Source organism: Macaca mulatta, chromosome X, assembly GCF_049350105.2.
Source record: "Macaca mulatta isolate MMU2019108-1 chromosome X, T2T-MMU8v2.0, whole genome shotgun sequence".
In the NCBI taxonomy this organism is placed as follows: domain Eukaryota; kingdom Metazoa; phylum Chordata; class Mammalia; order Primates; family Cercopithecidae; genus Macaca; species Macaca mulatta.
Window position 1 is genome coordinate 1,769,693 of NC_133426.1, and position 20,427 is coordinate 1,790,119.

Genomic DNA, 20,427 nt, shown 5'->3' on the forward strand with positions numbered 1-20,427 from the left:
AACATGGCAAAACCCCATCTCTACTAAAAAAAAAATTAAAAAATTAGCCAGGCAACGTAGCATGTGCCTGTAGTCCCAGCTACTCAGGAGGCTGAGGCAGGAGAATTGCTTGAACCTGGGAGGCGCAGATTGCAGTGAGCTGAGATTGCACCATTTGCACTCCAGCCTAGGCAACAGAGTGACACTGTCTCAAAAACAACAACAACAACAACAACCACAAAAGCTGTGCCCCAACGACCTTGCACCCATGTCGTCAGGATTTCCTAAGGCTGTGTCACAGGCACGCGTCCTCAAATGTGGCAAAACAGACTTTCTAAATTAACTGACACCTGTCTCAAGTTTTCGGGGTTCGCAAAGCCATCTCAGATATATTTTGAATATCAGCATGATAATTATGTTAAATAAATAAGATCAAAAAGCCTAAAAGAATGTTTAACACATTCCAAAGATTAAAAGAAAGACATCTGTCATCATATGTGTTTCAGAAAACGCATCAGTGAAAATCCAATACCTCTTACCAACAAAGGCTGTTCCTGAATAAGAATACAATATTGAGGGTCAGGTGCGGTGGCTCACACCTGTCATCCTAGCACTTTGAGAGGCTGAAGTGGGCGGATCCCCAGGTCATGAGTTTGAGACCATCCTGGCTGATACGGTGAACCCCCATCTCTACTAAAAATACAAAAAGTGAGCCGGGCGTGGTGGCGGGCGCCTGTAGTCCCAGCTACTCGGGAGGCTGAGGCAAGAGAATGGCGTGAACCCAGGAGGCGGAGCTTGCAGTGAGCTGAGATCACGCCACTGCACTCCAGCCTGGGCGACGGAGCGAGACTCTGGAGAAGATCTGGAGAAGAAAAATGAGAATGCTTTTCCCAAGGCAAGCACATAAAAGAAAACCAAGAAGATGAAAGCATGTACGTATACACTGAGTAAACATTGTATGCCTTTTCTCCCATTCATCTGCTTTTGCAAGTTGATTTTTCAGCAGATCTTCAGAGGGAATGACCCTCCATCTGTTTTCCTGTAACACTGGCAACATTCCGAGAAACCATCATTTCCACTGTGAAGAACACGGGGAGAATTGGCCGGACACCCAAAAGAAGGGCGTGCACATACACTTGTACATACCTTTTGGGAGGGCAACTTCACAACATGTAACTCAATCTTTAAAATCATAAATCTCTTTTTTTTGGTTTTTTTGTTGCGACGGAGTCTCGTTCTGTCGCCCAGTCTGGAGTGCAGTGGCATAATCTTGGCTCACTGCAACCTCCACCTCCCGGGTTCACGCCATTCTCCTGCCTCAGCCTCCTGAGTTGCTGGGACTGCAGGCGCCCGCCACCACGCCCGGCTAATGTTTTTATTTTTATTTTTAGTAGAGACGGGGTTTCACCGTGTTAGCCGGGATGGTCTCGATCTCCTGACCTCGTGATCCCCCCACCTCAGCCTCCCAAAGTGCTGGGATTACAGGCGTGAGCCACCATGCCTGGCCCTTTTTGTGTGGTCTTTTTTTTTTTTTTTTTTGAGAAAGAGTCTTGCTCTGTAGCCCACGCTGGAGTGCGGTGGCACGATCTTGGCTCACTGCAACCTCCGCCTCCCGGGTTCAAGTGATTCTCCTGCCTCAGCCTCCCGAGTAGCTGGGAATACAGGTGCCCGACACCACGCCCGGCTAATTTTTGTATTTCCAGTACAGCTGGGGTTTCACTGTGTTGGCCAGGCCAGTCTCGAACTCCCGACTTCAAGTGAACCGCCCATCTTGACCTCCCAAAGTGCTGGGATCACAGGCGTGAGCCACCACACCTGGCCTATGAATATCTTTTACTAAAACCACTGCTTGAAACTGATATTAAGAATTTAAACCTTGGGCTGGGCATGATGGCTCACATCTGTAATCCCAGGGCTTTGGGAGCTCGAGGCGGGCGGATCATGAGGTCAGGAGATCGAGACCATCCTAACAAACACGGTGAAACCGCGTCTCTACTAAAAATACAAAAAATTAGCCAAGAGTGGTGGCGCATGCCTGTAGCCGCAGCTACTCGGGAGGCTGAGGCAGGAGAATCGCTGGAACCCAGGAGGTGGAGGTTGCAGTGAGTCGAGATTGCGCCAGTGCACTCTAGCCTGGGCAACAGAGTGAGACTCCATCTCAAAAAAAAAAAAATTAAAAATTGAGTGAAAAAGTCTATTCCGGCTGGGTGCAGTGGGTCCCATCTATAATCCCAGCAGCACCTTGGGAGGCGGAGGTGGGCACATCACCCCATCCCTTCAGCAGTTGGAAAGGGTTCTTGGATCTTGTGGAAAGAACTCCGGGGGGGTCCACAGAGTAAAGTGAAAGCAAGTTTATTAGGAGAGTAGAGGAATAAAGAATGTGTACTCCATAGCCAGAGCAGCCCCGAGAGCTGCTGGTTGCCCATTTTTACGGTTATTTCTTGATGATCCGCTAACCAAGGGGTGGATTACTCATGAGTCTTCTAGGAAAGGGGTCACCAATTCCCGCAGCTGAAGGTCCATCCCCACTTTCAGACCATGTCGTGGCATCTGCACACTGTTTCCTAGCAGCTAATGCATTAGAATTAGCGTATCATGACCAGAGAGCATGCCCAGCGGTCACTCTCATCGCCATCTCGGTTTTGGCGGAATTTGCCGGCTTTCCCGCAACCTGCTTTATCAGCAGGGTCTCTGTGACCTGTGCCTTGTGCTGACGTCCTCTGTCATCCTGTGACCTGGAATTGCCTCACCCACCTCCAGAGAAGGCAGCCCAGCCGGTCTCAGCCGCATCTTACCCAGACCCGATTCAACATGGCAGAGTTGCTCTGGTTCCAATGCCTCTGAAACATTTAGGGGATCGTTTTCTGAGCCCCAACACTGTGCTCTTGGCAACCAAGCAATGCTCCCACCTTCGTGTAACCGGAGACAGAGGGGATCACACGGCTCGGGAAGCTCGCCCCGGGGGGAATCGCAACCTGAGCTGAGATTTTCTGAGATGTCCCTTTGCCGTTGTCCAAAAGGCATATTTGAATTGCTTCATGAGGAGAAGTGACGCCCTCATTTATGCCCTCCAGGGACCCAGTTCCGCCTCCAGCCGCTGTCTCGTCACGCAGCCATGGGGAGCAGAAAGCCGCACGCCAGAATCTGACATTGGGCCTGGAAAAAATAAAGGTTCCTCTTCAAAGGCTTTCCTCCCCATCTAATTAGGAACACATAGGAACTTCTCCGAGAAGCAAAACGTATTCCAAGACCTGCGCGAACGTTCGTAAGTATCCGCTAGCCGTGATAAAGAAATCCATGTACTTTATGTTCCGGGCTCCCACAACGTAGCCTAAATATCTGCCCTGGCATGCTTATGCTGGTCCAAGCAAGCATGAGGTCAGAGCGTGTTCCTCCTTCCTTATTTGGGTCTGTCTTTACTTTTCCCACCATTCCACAAGTGACTTCCTCCTTCCTTTGTTCCCCTCTGCCTTTGCCTCTTTTAACAAGTTCTAAGTTGCTGGCTGATCGGGACAAATACGGAATGTGAGGGCCCGTTCCAGCCCATGGAAACCAGACACAGCGTAGGGTGGACGTGTCCGGTTATAAATGACCCTGTCGCCTTTGTTCGCTGTACTCTCTGTCTCCTTTGTTCGCTGTACCCTCGTGGTCAAACTGCTATCGAGTGTACCCTTCCTGCAGAAAGTATAAAAATGGCCTTGCTGAGGAAATTAAATTTATGTTCAAGTGCTATTTATTTATGGCACCGGGGAACAAGCATTTCAAACAGAGACCAGAATGACCAACATGGTGAAACCGCGTCTCTACTGAAAATACAAAAATTAGCCGGGCGTGGGGGTGGGTGCCTGTAGTCCCAGCTACTCTGGAGGCTGAGGCAGGAGAATCACTTGAACCCGGGAAGTGGAGGTTGCAGTGAGCTGACTGAGATCGTGCCATTGCACTCCAGCCTGGGTGACAAGAGGAAAACTCTGTCTCAAAAAAATAAAAAAATTTTAAAAATAATAAAAAATAAATAGAAAGAAATTTAAGAGACTGGAAGAATTAAGACAAGGAAATTGCGCAGTGCACAGCTCAAGTCCCCTCTTTGATCCAAGATAAACTGCAAACCCCCAATTACTGTCCAGACACCTTTTTAAGGCAAAGTTCTCCAATCTCCTCACCCCGGGGGGAAGAGGAGGGTCCAGGAAACAGGGAGTTATTAAGTGCAGAGAAGCAAGGACTTGCTTTCCTGCTGACATGAGCGTCTTTCAAATATCACCTACAAGCATTTGGTTCTGGATCTCCGGGATCTGATTGACGGGTCAGAGGCATGGTTACTTGAAAAAGCAGACAATGCATCATCCAAAGGCAGATTTTTCCAGAGTAAATGGAGGGGTTGGCTCTGTAATTACGGTTTTACACAGCAGCGTGCGTGGAGAAGAGACAACGAAGATTGTTTAAAAATACGGTGTGGGGGCGGGGGAAAGTCAATACATTTCTCTACGGGAGGTGAAGAAATCAATCCAAGAGGGGCACGTAGGTTCAGGAGAGAGTCCCGGGGTGGGGGTTAGGGATGAAGAAATATCCACACCAGAAATGGAAAATCATGAAAGCAGATACACAGAACACACCCATTAAGGCTTGTAAACGAAACCCTAAGGACAAAAGTCGTTGGTATTAGGCCGGGTGTGGTGGCTCACTCACGTAATCTGAGCACTTAGGGAGACTGAAGCAGGCAGGTCCCTTGAGTACAGGAGTTCGAGACCAGCCTGGGCAGTATAGTAAGACCTTACCTCTACAAAAACTACAAAACAGTAGCTGGGTGTGGTAAAGCACACCTGTGGTCCCAGCTAGTTGCAAGGCTGAGGTGGGAGAAAACCATTTGAGCCTGGGAGGCAGACACGGCAGTCAGCCAAGATGGCGCCACTGCACTCCAGCCTGGGCGAGACAGGGAGACGCTGTCCAAAACAACAAAACAAAACAAAAATCATTCGATGAGCTTTCTTGTTGAAGAACAAACTGAAGAACAACCACTTGCTGCTAAATCTGGATCTTAAAAAAGGGTATTTGAGTTCTCCATTTCTCGCTGATTATATAAAACATTACTCTCTTCTTGTTATTAAAAATCGTGAAGGCTGAACATACTTTGAGTGTTTATAAGACCGGGCGCGGTGGCTCACGCCTGTAATCCCAGCACTTTGGGAGGCTGAGGTGGGTGGATCACAAGGTCGGGAGATCGTAACAAGGTGAAACCCTGTCTCTATCAAGAATACAAAAAATTAGCTGGGCGTGGTGGCAGGCGTGAACCTGGGAGGTGAAGATTGCAATGGGTCGAGATCGTGCCACTGCACCCCAGCCTGGGCGACAGAGTAAGACTCTGTCTCAAAAAAAAAAAAAAAAAAAAAAAAGGAACCTTTGTAAGTTATTGTGATGGATAAGTAGGATGCATACGTGTCGTATCTCGGTGCCCCAACAGCCAGTCTCGGTAGGCGGTGTCCTTTTATACGGATCAACAGGCAGTTTTTGCATTGATTATTTATCCACTTTCACAGGTACTTGTGCAGAAGCAAAGATGATGGAGGTTTTCTGTTTTTTTTTTTAATGTTGACTGCCTATGTATTGCAACATATTTCAGTTGCAGGACATCCATGCGTAATGAAATGGCCAATGCAATTACAGAAACTCAATCAACTGCTCATAACCTAGTCGACTGGAGCTATTTTTCCACTGCTCATTAAACCTGATGATAATCACTGTTTTAATGAGCAAGAACGGGTGGCATCCAACACACTTGTAAGTATTATAACAATCCTTCATGTCTAAATTGAATTTTCCCTTTGACAGTACAAACAACTCCATTACACTCTTTGTAGGATATCTACATTTAATAGTCTTCATAACTATCACCTACATTTAATATCCTTGATAACAAGCCGCCCACCAGGAACTCAGAAAACACTGTGAACAAAGAGAAGTTTTTTTTCTTTTTCAGACGGAGCCTCGCTCTGTCACCAGGCTGGAGTGCAGTGGTGCAATCTCAGCTCACTGCAAGCTCCGTCTCCTGGGTTCAAGTGATTCTCCTGCCTCAGTCTCCTGAGTGGCTGGGACTACAGGTGTGCACAACCACGCTCAGCTAATTTTTGTATTTTTAGTAGAGACGGGGTTTCACCATGTTGGCCAGGTTTGTCTTGATCTCCTGACTTCGTGATCTGCCCCCCTCGGCCTCCCAAAGTGCTGGGATTACAGGTGTGAACCATTGTGCCTGCCTTTTTTTTTTTTTTTTTTTGCGATGGAGTCTTGCTCTGTCGCCCAGGCTGGAGTGCAATAGCATGATCTTGGTTCACTGCAACTTCCGCCTCCCTGGTTCAAGCAATTCTCCTGCTTCAGCCTCCCAAGTAGCTGAGATTACAGGCATGTGCCACCATGCCTGGCTAATTTTTGTAATTTTAGTAGAGATGGGGTTTTGCCATGTTGACCAGGCTGGTCTCGAACTCCTGACCTCAGGTGATCCACCCGCCTCGGCGTCCCAAAGTGCTTTCCACTGAAATTTATTTCACCACGGGGATGATTCGGTACAGCCAAGTTGAGCAGACGGGCTCTCTCATGTGTAAAAACTCTCTTGGATTTTTGGAATACATTACAACGCTGTGATTTATTCCTTTATAAGAACACTAATTTTCCAAGCCAGTAAATCAATCTTGGCAATTAACACTAATTACTGGCAATAATTATATCAGGCGAAAGCCAAGAATCACATCTTTCATACCAAAAAAAAAAAAAAAAGGCGGTGTATTTTAAATTCAAGTGGTTCTCACATTTTAGCACACATCAGAATTCCCCAAAGACCGTCTGCTCGCCAACCCCTGCTCTCCAAAATTTGGGCTTAGCAGATCTGGAGGATGATCTGAGAATGTGAGCATCTGCATTTCTTTTCTTCTTTCTTTCTTTGAGATAGAATCTTGCTTTGTAGCCCAGGCTGGAGGGCAGTGGCAGGATCTTGGCTCACTGCAACCTCTGCCTTTTGAGTCCCAGTTGAAGCAATTCTCCTGCCTCAGCTTCCTGAGTAGCTGGGATTACACGTGTGTGCCACCACGCCTGGCTAATTTTTGTATTTTTAGTAGAGACGGGGTTTCACCGTGTTGGCCAGGCTGGTCTCAAACTCCCGACCGCAAGTGATTCACCCGCCTCGGCCTCCCAAAGTGCTGGGATGACAGGTGTGAGCCACCGTGCCCGGCCCAAGCATCTGCATTTCAAACAAGATCCCTATTGATACTGATTTTTCTGGTCTAGGAAAGAGTTGTGTAAAAGCCGCTTTTCAACTGTGTCATCCCTTTTGGTAAACATTAAACAAAAAGAATTAAAGGAAGCCTTGTTGGCCAGGCACAGTGGCTCACAGCTGTAATCCCAGCACTTTGGGAGGCTGAGGCAGGTGGATCACTTGAGGTCAGGAGTTCAAGACCAGCCTGGCCAACATGGTGAAACTCCGTCTCTACTGAAAATACAAAACAACAAGTTAGCCTGGCGTGGTGGCGCATACCTATAATCCCAACTACTGGGGAGGCTGAGGCAGGAGAATTGCTTGAAACCGGGAGGTGGAGGTTGCAGTCAGCTGAGATCCTGCTACTGCACTCCAGTCTGTGCAACAAAATACTAAAATTAGCCAGGCATGGTGGCACGTGCCTAACATCTCAGCTACTTGGGAGGCTGAAGCAGGAGAATTGCTTGAACCCGGGAGGAGGACGTTGCAGTGGGCCAAGATCATGCCACTGCACTCCAGTCCAGCCTGGGTGACAGAGCAAGACTCCATCTCAAAAAAAAAAAAAAAAAAAAAACAAAAACAAAAAACAAGAACAAAACCAAACAAAAAACAGTTAAAGGCTTGTTATTTGGTGTCCTAGAAGAAGACTCAAAGAAAGAAAGTAGTTATCCCTACTTTTGGCGTGAGATTGTTTCCTGACAATCATTCCTAGTTTCATGACAATTATCTGTCTCTGTAACCATCAAGATGTTGTGTGATATTGTAAACATTTTTGTTATAGGAAATAAAAGCCTCTGGCTGGGCGCGGTGGCTCATACCTGGTAATCCCAGCACTTTGGGAGGCTGAGGTAGGTGGAGCATTTGAGGTCAGGAGTTCAAGACCAGTCTAGGCAACACAGCAAAACTCCATCTCTTTGCTAAAAATACAAAAATTAGCCAGGTGTGGTAGCGGACGCCTGTTATCCCAGCTACTCAGGTGGCTGAGGCAAGAGAATCACTTAAACCCGGGAGGCGGAGGTTGCAGTGAGCTGAGATGGTGCCACTGAACTCCAGTCTGGGCGATGGGTGTCTGTCCTCGTCCCCTCTTCTTATGAGGTGTCTTAGTCCATGTCAGGCTGCTGTCACAGAATACCACAGACTGGGTGGATTGTGCACCTCAGGTGATCAGCCTGCCTCAGCCTCCCAAAGTGCTGGGATTACAGGTGTGAGCCACCACACCTGGCCAGCAACCCTTTAATTGTATCACAGACACCCCGTCTCAAAAAATATATATGGAAGTATGTATGCACACATTATACATCCTCTTTTGCATACTTTTACACTTGGTTATATTTATCTATCTTTCAACATATTCCTATCTAAAAGAAAAAAATAGCAAAGTATCAATGAATAGTTCCAGATCCTTGAGGAAGTGCTACACTGTCTTCCACAATGGTCGAACTAGATTACACTCCCACCAACAGTGTAAAAGTGTTCCTATTTCTCCACATCCTCTCCAGCACCTGTTGTTTCCTGACCTTTTTTTTTTTTTTGAGACGGAGTCTCGCTGTGTCGCCCAGGCTGGAGTGCAGCGGCGGGATCTCAGCTCACTGCAAGCTCTGCCTCCTGGGTTCACGCCATTCTCCTGCCTCAGCCTCCCGAGTAGCTGAGACTACAGGCGCCCACCACCTCGCCCGGCTAATTTTTTGTATTTTTAGTAAAGACGGGGTTTCACCATGCTAGCCAGGATGGTCTTGATCTCCTGACCTCATGATCCACCCGCCTCAGCCTCCCAAAGTGCTGGGATTCCAGGCGTGAGCCGCCGCGCCCAGCCTGTTTCCTGACTTTTTAATGATGGCCATTCTAACTGGCGTGAGATGGTATCTCACTGTGGTTTTGATTTGCATTTCTCTAATGACCAGTGATGATGGGCTTTTTCATACGCTTGTTGGCTGCATAAATGCCTTCTTTGGAGAAGTCTCTGTTCATATCATTTGCCCACTTTTTGATGGGCTTGTACATTCTACTATAAAGACACATGTACACATACGTTTACTGTGGCACTATTCACAGTAGTAAAGACTTGGCGTGCCCGGTCCTGCACACATTTTACGTGCTAAGATGTAAAGGGAGAAAACCCATGAAAGTAAGGAAGTGAAGTAACCCCCTCGCTCCCTAGAGATCTTACGCCATTACTCATGGCAGAGGTCCCAAAATCCCAAAGCTTCTGTATGGCTGGCCCTAGCATGGCTCAGAGAACGCATGTGGCTGGTCCTGGTGTGGCTCAGAGAACCCTCGTCGCTGGTCCTACTGTGGCTGAGAGAAACCACGTGGCTGGTCCTAATGTGGCTCAGAGAACTCTCGTGGCTAGTCCTAGTGTGACTCACAGAAATCATATGCCTGGTCCTAGTGTGACTCAGAGAACCCTTGTGGCTGGTCCTAGTGTGGCTCAGAATCCACGTGGCTGGTTCTAGTGTGGCTCAGGGAATCCATGTGGCTAAGAGAATCCATGTGGCTGACCCTAGTGTGGCTGAGAGAATCCATCTGGCTGCCCTTAGTGTGATTCAGAGAATCCACATGGCTGGCCCTAGTGTGGCTCAGAATCCACGTGGCTGGTTCTAGTGTGGCTCAGAATCCACATGGCTGGTTCTAGTGTGGCTCAGGGAATCCATGGTGGCTGGTTCTAGTGTGGCTCAGAATCCACGTGGCTGGTTCCAGTGTGGCTCAGAGAACCCATGTGGCTGACCCTAGTGTGGCTGAGAGAATCCATCTGGCTGCCCTTAGTGTGATTCAGAGAATCCACGTGGCTGGTTCTAGTGTGGCTCAGGGAATCCATGGTGGCTGGTTCCAGTGTGGCTCAGAGAACCCATGTGGCTGACCCTAGTGTGGCTCAGAGAATCCACGTGTCTGCCCTTAGTACAACTCAGAGAATCCACAGTGGCTGGTCCTAGTGTGGCTCAGAGAATCCACACCGATGTTCCGGACAGAACTCGGTGAAACCAAAGCATCTGCAGGGTCGCACTGCCTCTGCAGGCTACAGGGAAGGATCCTTGCTGCCTCTTGCAGATTCTGGTGTTTCTAGGCATCCCTTGGCTTATGGCTGCATCACCCAATCTCTGCTCAGGCACCGAGCCCAGCTCTGCCCCGAGAATGCAGCTAGGAGAGAGCTAGGAAATGGCATCTCATACTCATGGTTTCCAAGCCTCTAGTCTATGATTCATCTGACCACACCTGCTGGTTCCTGACTTGATCACTTTTGTTAGCTTCCTATGGTTTTGTGTGTGTGTGTGTGGTGGTGTTGTTTCCACTTTTTATTTTTATTACACTTTAAGTTCTGGGGCACATGTGCAGAATGTGCAGGTTTATTCTATAGGTATACACGTGCCATGGTGGTTTGCTGCATCCATCAACCCATGATCTACATTAGGCATTTCTCCTAATGCTCTCCGGGCCCTACTCCCCACCCCCGACAGGCCCCGGTGTGTGACGTTCCCCTCCCTGTGTCCTACAGGTTCTCATTGTTCAACTCCCACTTACGAGTGAGAATGTGCGGTGCTTGGTTTTCTGTTCTTGTGTTAGTTTGCTGAGTGTCTGTCTATATTTCCTCCCACACACAAGCTATTGAGAAGAAAGATCCAGAAGGACACATTCCACCAAAGGAGTCACGGCCACTCTTCGGAACATCATGTCTGGGTTTGCTCACCCAGGCCGTTCCCTGTGGTACCCTGGTGGCAGCCACTATGGTCTTCGGGTGACACGAGTTACAGTTCAGATTGAATGTCTGGTATCAATCACAAACATCTGGGATCAATCACAAACACACTGGCTCTTGAGCACTGGGCACCTGATTGTATTCCGTAACTCCAGCCCGTACCCTGGCAAACGTCAACTCAACTTGGGGCGTGTTACTTCTTGAACATGAAGCCACCAACTTCTACGACATGAGCGAGGTGACCGGTTCAATGCACCTATCCAAAGCTATTGACAGCTTGTCACTACGCACAATTGATAAGCATGTCAAAACATAAAGTGTGCTTCGGTCACGTGGTCTCGCTGAATGGCCAGCAACGACTGACTTCAGTGTTTGAAATTCACAGCACGTAGCGGGGTTTCTATCACAGGGGCGTCCTCATGGATCTTTCCGCGAAAGAATCATTGTTCTTTCTACTGTGGCCTCACCCACCATGTATTTTACTTTATTTTATTTGAGACGGAGTCTCGCTCTGTCACCAGGCTGGAGTGCAGTGGCGTGATCTTGGCTCACTGCAACCTCTGCCTCCCAGGTTCATGCGATTCTCCTGCCTCAGCCTCCCGAGTAGCTGGGATGACAGGCGCCTGCTACGACACTTGGCTAATTTTGTATTTTCTTAAGTGAAGGCAGGGTTTCACCATGTTATCCAGGCTGGTCTTGACCTCCTGACCTCAGGTAATCCTCCCACCTCGGCCTCCCAAAGTGCTGGGATTACAGGCGTGAGCCACTGCACCTGGCCGGAGATGGAGTCTTTAAAGAGGTGACTCAGGTAAAATGAGGTCAGAGGGTGGGTCCTGATCCAATAGGACTGAGGTCCTTATAAGAAGAGGAGATGAGGACACAGACACATACAGAGGGACAACCAATGGAGGACACAGGGCGATGATGACATCTGCAAGCCCAGGAGAGAGGCCTCAGGAGGAACCAGCCCTGCCCACACCTGGATCTCAGACTTCCAACCTCCAGGACTGTGGGAGAATCGATGTCTGTTGTTTCTAAGCCACCCAGTCTCTGGTATTCTGTGATAGCAGCCTGAAATAGACTAAGACATCTCATAAGAGGAGGAGATGAGGACACAGACACACACAGAGGGATGAGCCTGTGAGGACACAGGGAGAAGACGGCGTCTCCAAGCCCAGGAGAGAGGCCTCAGGAGGAACCAGCCCTGCCCACACCTTCATCTCAGACCTCCGGCCTCCAGGACTGTGGGAGAATCAAGTCTGTTGTTTATAAGCCACCCAATCTACGGTATTCTGTGACAGCAGCCTGAAATGGACTGAGACATCTCATAAGAAGAGGGGATGAGGACATAGACACACACAGAGGGTTGAGCCTGTGAGGACACAGGGAGAAGACGGCATCTACAAGCCCAGGAGAGAGGCCTCAGGAGGAACCAGCCCTGCCCATACACTCATCTCAGACGTCCAGCCTCCAGGACTGTGGAAGAATCAAAGTCTGTTGTTTATAAGTCACCCAGTTTATGCTATTCTGTGACAGCAGCCTGAAATGGACTAAGACACCTCATAAGAAGAGGAGATGAGGACACAGACACACACAGAGGGATGACCCTGTGAGGACACAGGGAGAAGACGGTGTCCACGACCCAAGGAGAGAGGCCTCAGGAGGAGTCAGCCCCACCCACATCTTGATCTGGGGCCTCCAGCCTCCAGAACTGTGGAAGAATCAATGTCTGCTGTTTACGCCACTGGGTCCATGGTATTTTATTACGGCAGTCCCGGCAAAGCAATGTTCTCTCCTTTAAGAGGTCAGTCGAAGGTACGAATTATGAAAAAGGGGCATATTTGGAAAGAGTCAGTGCCATCAACAAGGAAGTTTCCAGAAAGCTCAGAGACGGCATCTGTTAGCACTGTCACTGTCCTCTGCAGAGTAATCAAGCAGAAATGAAACGTGGCTCAGGTGAACGCCTGTCATCAATATTCATTTTCCATAATCAAACCGCTGAAGCAAAGGAGGAGAACAGGAAAAGAAAAGCAGTGGGGGTTGAATTGTACGTCTCAAAAAAACTAGGGGGAACTGGCTGGGCGCGGTGGCTCACGCCTGTCATCCCAGCACTTTGGGAGGCCGAGGCGGGTGGATCACGAGTTCAGGAGATGGAGACCATCCTGGCCAACATGGTGAACCCCCGTCTCTACTAAAAATACAAAAATTAGCCGGGCGTGGCGACGCGTCCCTGTAGTCCCAGCTACTCAGGAGGCTGAGGCAGGAGAATCGCTTGAACCCAGGAGGCGGAGGTTGCAGTGAGCCGAGATCACACCACTGCACTCCAGCCTGGGCAACAGAGCAAGACTCCGTCTCAAAAAACTAAACTAAACTAAAGTAAACGAAAATAAACAAATAAAAAATGGTAGAGCCGGCTCTGAGCTGGCTTGGGTCTCAAGGCCTTTGCCTCTGAAGTTCCTTGATCTGCTTTGCAATCTGTATTACTTTCCTGGCACATTGTCTAAACAAGACACATACAGAGGGACAACCAAGGGAGGACACAGGGCGATGATGACATCTGCAAGCCCAGGAGCACAGACTGGATGGTTCAAAGTCACAGAAATTCCTCCAGTGAATGGATGGCTTCTGGAGACCAGAAGTCTGAAATTCAGGAGGGGACACGGCCGTGCTCTCTCTGGTTGGTCTTCTGGGGGGGATCCTTCCTGCCTCTCCCAGCTCCCGGGGGCTCCAGGTGTCCCTGGGCTTGTGGCCGCATCACTCCAGTCTCTGCCTCTGTCTCCACGGGGCCTTCTCCTCTGTGTCTGTGTCTCCTCTTCTATGTCTTACAAGGGCACCTGCCATTGCATTTACGGCCCTTCTTATATGTAGAATGGGGTCGGAATAGTTAACATTACGTGTTAACTTGACTGGATCATGGGGCGCCTAGATCTTTGATTGAATGTTACTCTAGGGTATCTGTGAGGGTGGAGGGGACGGTCCTTCCTGCCTCTCCCAGCCCCTGGGGGCTCCAGACATCCCTGGGTTTGTGACTGCATCACTCCAGTCTCTGCCTCCATCTCCATGTGGCCTTCTCTGTATCTCTGCCTCCAAATTTTACTTTTTTTTTTTTTTTTTTGAGACAGAGTTTCACTCTTGTTGCCCAGCCTGGAGTGCAGTGGTGTGGTCTCAGGTCACCACAACCTCAACCTTCTGGATTCAAGCAATTCTCCTGCCTCAGCCTCCCGAGTAGCTGGGATTACAGGCGCGCACCACCACGCGCAGCTAATTTTTTGTATTTTTTAGTAGAGACGGGGTTTCATAAAATTGGTCAGGCTGGTCTCGAACTCCTGACCTCAGGTGATGCGCCCACCTTGGCCTCCCAAAGTGCTGGGATGACAGGCGTGAGCCACCGCGGCCGGCCATTTTCTACTTCTTGTAAGGCCACCCATCATCTTGGATTAAGGTCCATCCTAATGATCTCATGTTCACTTAATTCCATCTACAAAGACCCTATTTCTAAATTAGGTCCCAGTTATAGTATGTGGAGTTAGGATGTGGACATAACTGTTCAGATAAGAGTTAATGGCAGTCAGGTGCAGTGGCTCATGCCTATAATCCCAGCATTTGAGAGGCCAAGGCAGGCAGATCACTTGAGGTCAGGAGTTTGATTCCAGCCTGGCCAACATGGTGAAGCCCCGTTTCTACTAAAAACACAAAAATCAGCTGGGTGTGGTGGTGCGTGCCTGTGATCCCAGCTACTCGGGAGGCTGAGGTGGGAGAATCATTGGAACCCGGGAGGCAGAGGTTGCGGGGAGCCGAGATGGCACCACTGCACTCCAGCCTGGGCAACAGAGAGAGACTTGTCTCTTTCCAAAAATAAAATAAAATAAGAGTGAATGGCCTAGGAGCAATACCATCACAGTTTTTCTTTAATATCTAGGTGTTTTTATAGGAATGAAAACTCTCTTGGTAATTGCACTTGGTGATATATGCTTCCTCAGCTTTCTTAGGTGATAATGAGGCTCAATTCTTATTAACTCTGCATGAATCTGCTTTGTAGCATCTAAATTGTTTAGGAAGTAGCTGTCATTTCTGTTGGGTGGGGTTGTTGTGGATGTGATCTGCTTATCTTCATTATTTAAAATAGAGATCACGGCCGGGCATGGTGGCTCACGCCTGTAATCCACGCACTTTGGGAGGCCGACACGGGAGGCTCCTGAGGTCAGGAGTTCGAGACCAGCCTGGCCAACGTAGTGAAATCCTGTCTCTACTAAAAATACAAAAATTAACCGGACGTGGTGGTGCGCGCCTGTAGTCCCAACTACTTTGGAGGCTGAGGCAGGACAATCACTTGAACCCGGGAGGCGGAGGTTGCAGTGAGCCGAGATCGCACCACTGCACTCCAGCCTGGGGGACAGAGTGAGGCTCCATCTCAAGAAAACATGGATAAATAAAACAGAGATTGCTTTGATAAACAGTATGAACCCCAAAGCGCGCTCTCAGAGTAACAGACGGGCGGCTCCGCCAGTGCTGTGCGAGGAAGGGGTGCTCCTGCGTGTCTTCGGTGAGCAGCAACACCTGCCAAGGAGGTCACATTTCCCAGGTTCTCCATCCCATGCCTTGCCTTGCTCAGTGAGTCACGTCTGCAGCAAGTGCTGCTGGCTGTGCCAAGACTCCTCGTTCCCTCCTCCCTGCTGCCAGGCCCTCCTGTACGGCAGGCACCACACACACAAGTGGAGCCCCGAGTGGGCGTCACAGAAGCCTGGCCCCCAACGTGCCCAGCCCAGCCTGAGGCCTGGGGTTAGGGCAGCCGGTCACGGCAGGGCTGTTCTTGCCAGTGGGTTCCAGGCCAATCCTTCAGCATGGAGCCCGAGGCGGGAGGGCTACACCGTCCTACAGAGAGTCCTGAGCTGAGAAGAAGCCTGAGAAACACGCATGTCTTCCTCTGGGTGCTGTCACGCATAGGTGTGAACACAGGAAACGCCCCAGCCAGCACACACACCTCACCTGTGCACACGGGCACGCACACAACTCACCTGTGCACACGGGCACTCATGCACCTTATCTGTGCACACTGGCATGCACCTCACCTGTGCACACCGGCACACAGCTCACTTGTGCACACAGACCTTACCTGTGTACACGGGCACACACACACCTTACTTGTGCACACCGGCACACACTCACCTCACCTGTGTACATGGGCACACACACCTCACCTGTGCACACGGGCATGAACGCACCTCACCTGTGCATATTGGTACACACCTCACCTGTGCATATTGGTACACACACCTCACCTGTGCACAGGGGTACACACACCTCATCTGTGCACATGGGCACGCGCACCTCACCTGTACACACGGGCTTGCACACCTCACCTGTACACAGGGGTACACACACCTGACCTGTACACACGGGCATGCACTCCTCACCTGTACACACGGGCACACACACCTCATCTGTACACACGGGCACACACACCTCACCTGTACACACAGGCATGCACTCCTCACCTGTACACAGGAGTACACACACCTGACCTGTACACACGGGCATGCACACCTCACCTGTACACACGGGGTACACAACCCTGACCTGTACACACGGGCACACACACCTCACCTGTACACACGGGCACACACACTTCACCTGTGCACACTGGCATGCACACCTCACCTGTACACAGGGGTACACACACCTGACCTGTACACACAGGCATGCACACCTCACCTGTGCACACTGGCACGCACACCTCACCTGTGCACACGGACACACGCACATGCCCTTGCTTCTTCAGAGCAGTAGGAAGGAGAAGCAGCCCCTCCTGGCCACAGGCCCTGCTCTCCATGCCACCCTCTCACCTGCCCTTCCCTGCAGAGCCCGGGCCTTCCTCAGCTGCCCAGAGAGGACGAAGTTCTGGCCAGCCACGCTTCTTCCCTCCCACGACCGGCAGGGTTCACACTTTATGCAGGATCCCATCGAGGCCGTCTCCCTCATCCGACACCCTTCAGCAGAGAGGCTCACAGGCGCAAGAGCTCAATCTGACAAAACAGATGGGCCAAGGTATCCTAGGAGGCTCCCACGGCCCTCCCTTCCTTCCATCCTGCCCCTCACTGTGCAGGGAAATGAAAACCGTTAGGAGCCGGCACGGCCTGTGCCCCTGGGCTCACCTCCTCGCAGTCCTGAGGGCACTCCAGGGCCGGGAGATGGGGAGGGCGCCCACCCTGCTGTACATTCCAGAGGCTGGCCCCAAAATCTGATGCTGGCATGGCCAAGCAACCAGGTCTTTCCGACTGTGGCATTAACACTTTGTGACCTTCGGGCTGCAGAGAAATTCAAAGGCAAGTCCTACTGTGTGCTCTGACTGTCTCCGTCTCCAAATTCCTACATGGAAATCCTCATCCCCAGTGAGATGGTGTTAGGAGGTGAGGCCCTTGGGAGGTGATGAGGTCACGATGGTGGAGACTCAAGAAAGGAATCAGTGCCCTTATAAAAGGGACTCCAGAGAGCTCCTCGCCCCTTCCGCTGCCTGACGACACAGTGAGAAGGGGCCACCTGTGAACCAGGAAGTGGGTTCTCGCCAGACCCTGGCACACTTTGATCTTGGACTTCAGCCTCCAGAACCGTGAAACATAAATGTGTGTTGTTTATAAGCCACCCAGACTATGGAATTTTTTTTTCTTTTTTGAGATGGAGTTTTGCTGTTGTGGCTCAGGCTGGAGTGCAGTGCCGCAATCTTGGCTCACCACAACCTCCGCCTCCCGAGTTCAAGCGATTCTCCTTCCTCAGCCTCCCAAGTAGCTGGGATTACAGGCGCCTGCCACCACGCCTGGCTAATTTTGTATTTTTAGCAGAAACAGGGTTTTACCATGTCGGCCAGGCTGGTCTCCTGACCTCAGGTGATCCACCCGCCTCGGCCTCCCAAACTGCTGGGATTACAGGTGTGAGCCACCGCGCTCGGGCGGGGTTAGGAGAAAATCACAAGAGAGACCTGTTGATGGACAGACAGTACACTGCGTGTCTCAACAGGAGTCCACACCAATGCCGCCTGCAGATGTAGTGCCTGACATTCCCATGGGGGGCACAACGGAAGGTTTAAATATATCTGTTATCCTTTTCTATGTCTGACCTCTGTGTTTCTTGTCCCTTCTAAAAACTAAAATAACAATACAATGGCACATTGCTAAGTCTACCAAGGACAGCAAATGGCTGGGGATGTACGTATCCCAGAGCACTGCGCACAGAGCCCCAGTGCACAGCGGACGCAGGGAGCACTGTCCCCTGAGCACTGGGAGCACTGTCCCCAGAGCACCAGTGCTCAGCAGACGCAGGGAGCACTGTCCCCAGAGCACCAGTGCACAGCAGACGCAGGGAGCACTGTCCACGCTCCCAGAGCACCAGTGTCCAGCAGACGCAGGGAGCACTGTCCACGCTCCCAGAGCACCAGTGCTCAGCAGACGCAGGGAGCACTGTCCCCAGAGCACCAGTGTCCAGCAGACGCAGGGAGCACTGTCCCCAGAGCACCAGTGTGCAGCAGACGCAGGGAGCACTGTCCCCAGAGCACCAGTGTGCAGCAGACGCAGGGAGCACTGTCCCTAGAGCACCAGTGTCCAGCAGACGCAGGGAGCACTGTCCACGCTCCCAGAGCACCAGTGCTCAGCAGACGCAGGGAGCACTGTCCCCAGAGCACCAGTGTCCAGCAGACGCAGGGAGCACTGTCCCCAGAGCACCAGTGTCCAGCAGACGCAGGGAGCACTGTCCACGCTCCCAGAGCACCAGTGTGCAGCAGACGCAGGGAGCACTGTCCCCAGAGCACCAGTGTCCAGCAGGCGCAGGGCGCACTGTCCCCAGAGCACCAGTGTCCAGCAGACGCAGGGAGCACTGTCCCCAGAGCACCAGTGTCCAGCAGACGCAGGGAGCACTGTCCCCAGAGCACCAGTGTCCAGCAGACGCAGGGAGCACTGTCCACGCTCCCAGAGCACCAGTGTGCAGCAGACGCAGGGAGCACTGTCCCCAGAGCACCAGTGTCCAGCAGACGCAGGGAGCACTGTCCCCAGAGCACCAGTGTCCAGCAGACGCAGGGAGCACTGTCCCCAGAGCACCAGTGCTCAGCAGACGCAGGGAGCACTGTCCCCAGAGCACCAGTGTCCAGCAGACGCAGGGAGCACTGTCCCCAGAGCACCAGTGTCCAGCAGACGCAGGGAGCACTGTCCCCAGAGCACCAGTGTCCAGCAGACGCAGGGAGCACTGTCCCCAGAGCACCAGTGCTCAGCAGACGCAGGGAGCACTGTCCCCAGAGCACCAGTGTCCAGCAGACGCAGGGAGCACTGTCCCCAGAGCACCAGTGTCCAGCAGACGCAGGGAGCACTGTCCACGCTCCCAGAGCACCAGTGTGCAGCAGACGCAGGGAGCACTGTCCCCAGAGCACCAGTGTCCAGCAGGCGCAGGGCGCACTGTCCCCAGAGCACCAGTGTCCAGCAGACGCAGGGAGCACTGTCCCCAGAGCACCAGTGTCCAGCAGACGCAGGGAGCACTGTCCACGCTCCCAGAGCACCAGTGCACAGCAGACGCAGGGAGCACTGTCCCCAGAGCACCAGTGTCCAGCAGGCGCAGGGCGCACCATGCCCCACAGACAGAGGGAGATGAGTAACCTTTAACCCACCTGGGATGCTGTTATGATTATTCACAGGGTGCACCCACCTGCTCTGAAGGTCGTCCATGTTCAGCTCAGCGACGTAATGGGTGGCGGAGGAGACGGTGACCACCCTCGCACTGTGGCCAGGGGACCCGGACTCTCTCAGCGTATCCAGGAGAAGGTTGGTCAGCAGGAAGTGCCCCAGGTAGTTCAGGCCGAAATGTTCCTCGAATCCATCTCTGGTTTTCCTCTGAGGGACCATCATCACCCCAGCTGGACAAAAGAGAATATCAGAAGGAGTTAGATTGGGGAAGACAGTGGAGAAATCTCACAAACGGACTCCTGGGATGTGCAAATGGCCCAGGACATTGGAGGGTGGGGTGTAGAGCTGGCGGCCATGTCTTCCTCCTGGGTCTCTGTCTCCTGCTTTAGGTGTGGTGGGGAAGATTCTAGAAGATCACTGACGTCCCTTCCTGCCTTCTGTCTCTGCACCTCTGTGCCTTGACTTTAAAAATAACCACAAGCGGGGTGCGGTGGCTCATGCCTGTCATCCCAGCACTTCGGGAGGCCGAGGCGGGTGGATCACCTGAGGTCAGGAGTTCAAGACCATCCTGGCCAACATGGTGAAACCCCGTCTCTACCAAAAAAAATACAAAATTAGCCAAGCATCGTGGCAAGTGCCTGTAATCCCAGCTACTTGAGAGGCCGAGGCAGGAGAATGGCTTGAACCCGGGAGGTGGAGGTTACAGTGAGCAGAGATCACGCCACTGCACTCTAGCCTGGCGACAGAGCGAGACTCTGTCTCAAAAAAAAAAAAAAGAAAGAAAAATAATAACCATAATGATAACACAGCAACATACACAAGAGAGTGAGAATCTTCCAAGTCACCAAAGGGGGTCCCCT

At 51.2% G+C, this 20,427-nt stretch overlaps 1 protein-coding gene across 1 annotated transcript in view; it reads right to left on the minus strand.

Annotated features, from left to right (window-relative positions):
- LOC106996625 (polyprenol dehydrogenase) overlaps window positions 1-20,427 on the minus strand; it is a 328,740-nt gene that overhangs the window by 21,311 nt on the left and 287,002 nt on the right. The window contains exon 5 of the mRNA XM_028842026.2: window positions 19,590-19,797. Within this exon, the coding sequence (XP_028697859.1) occupies window positions 19,590-19,797 (208 nt within the window). The remainder of the gene's footprint in view (window positions 1-19,589; window positions 19,798-20,427) is intronic.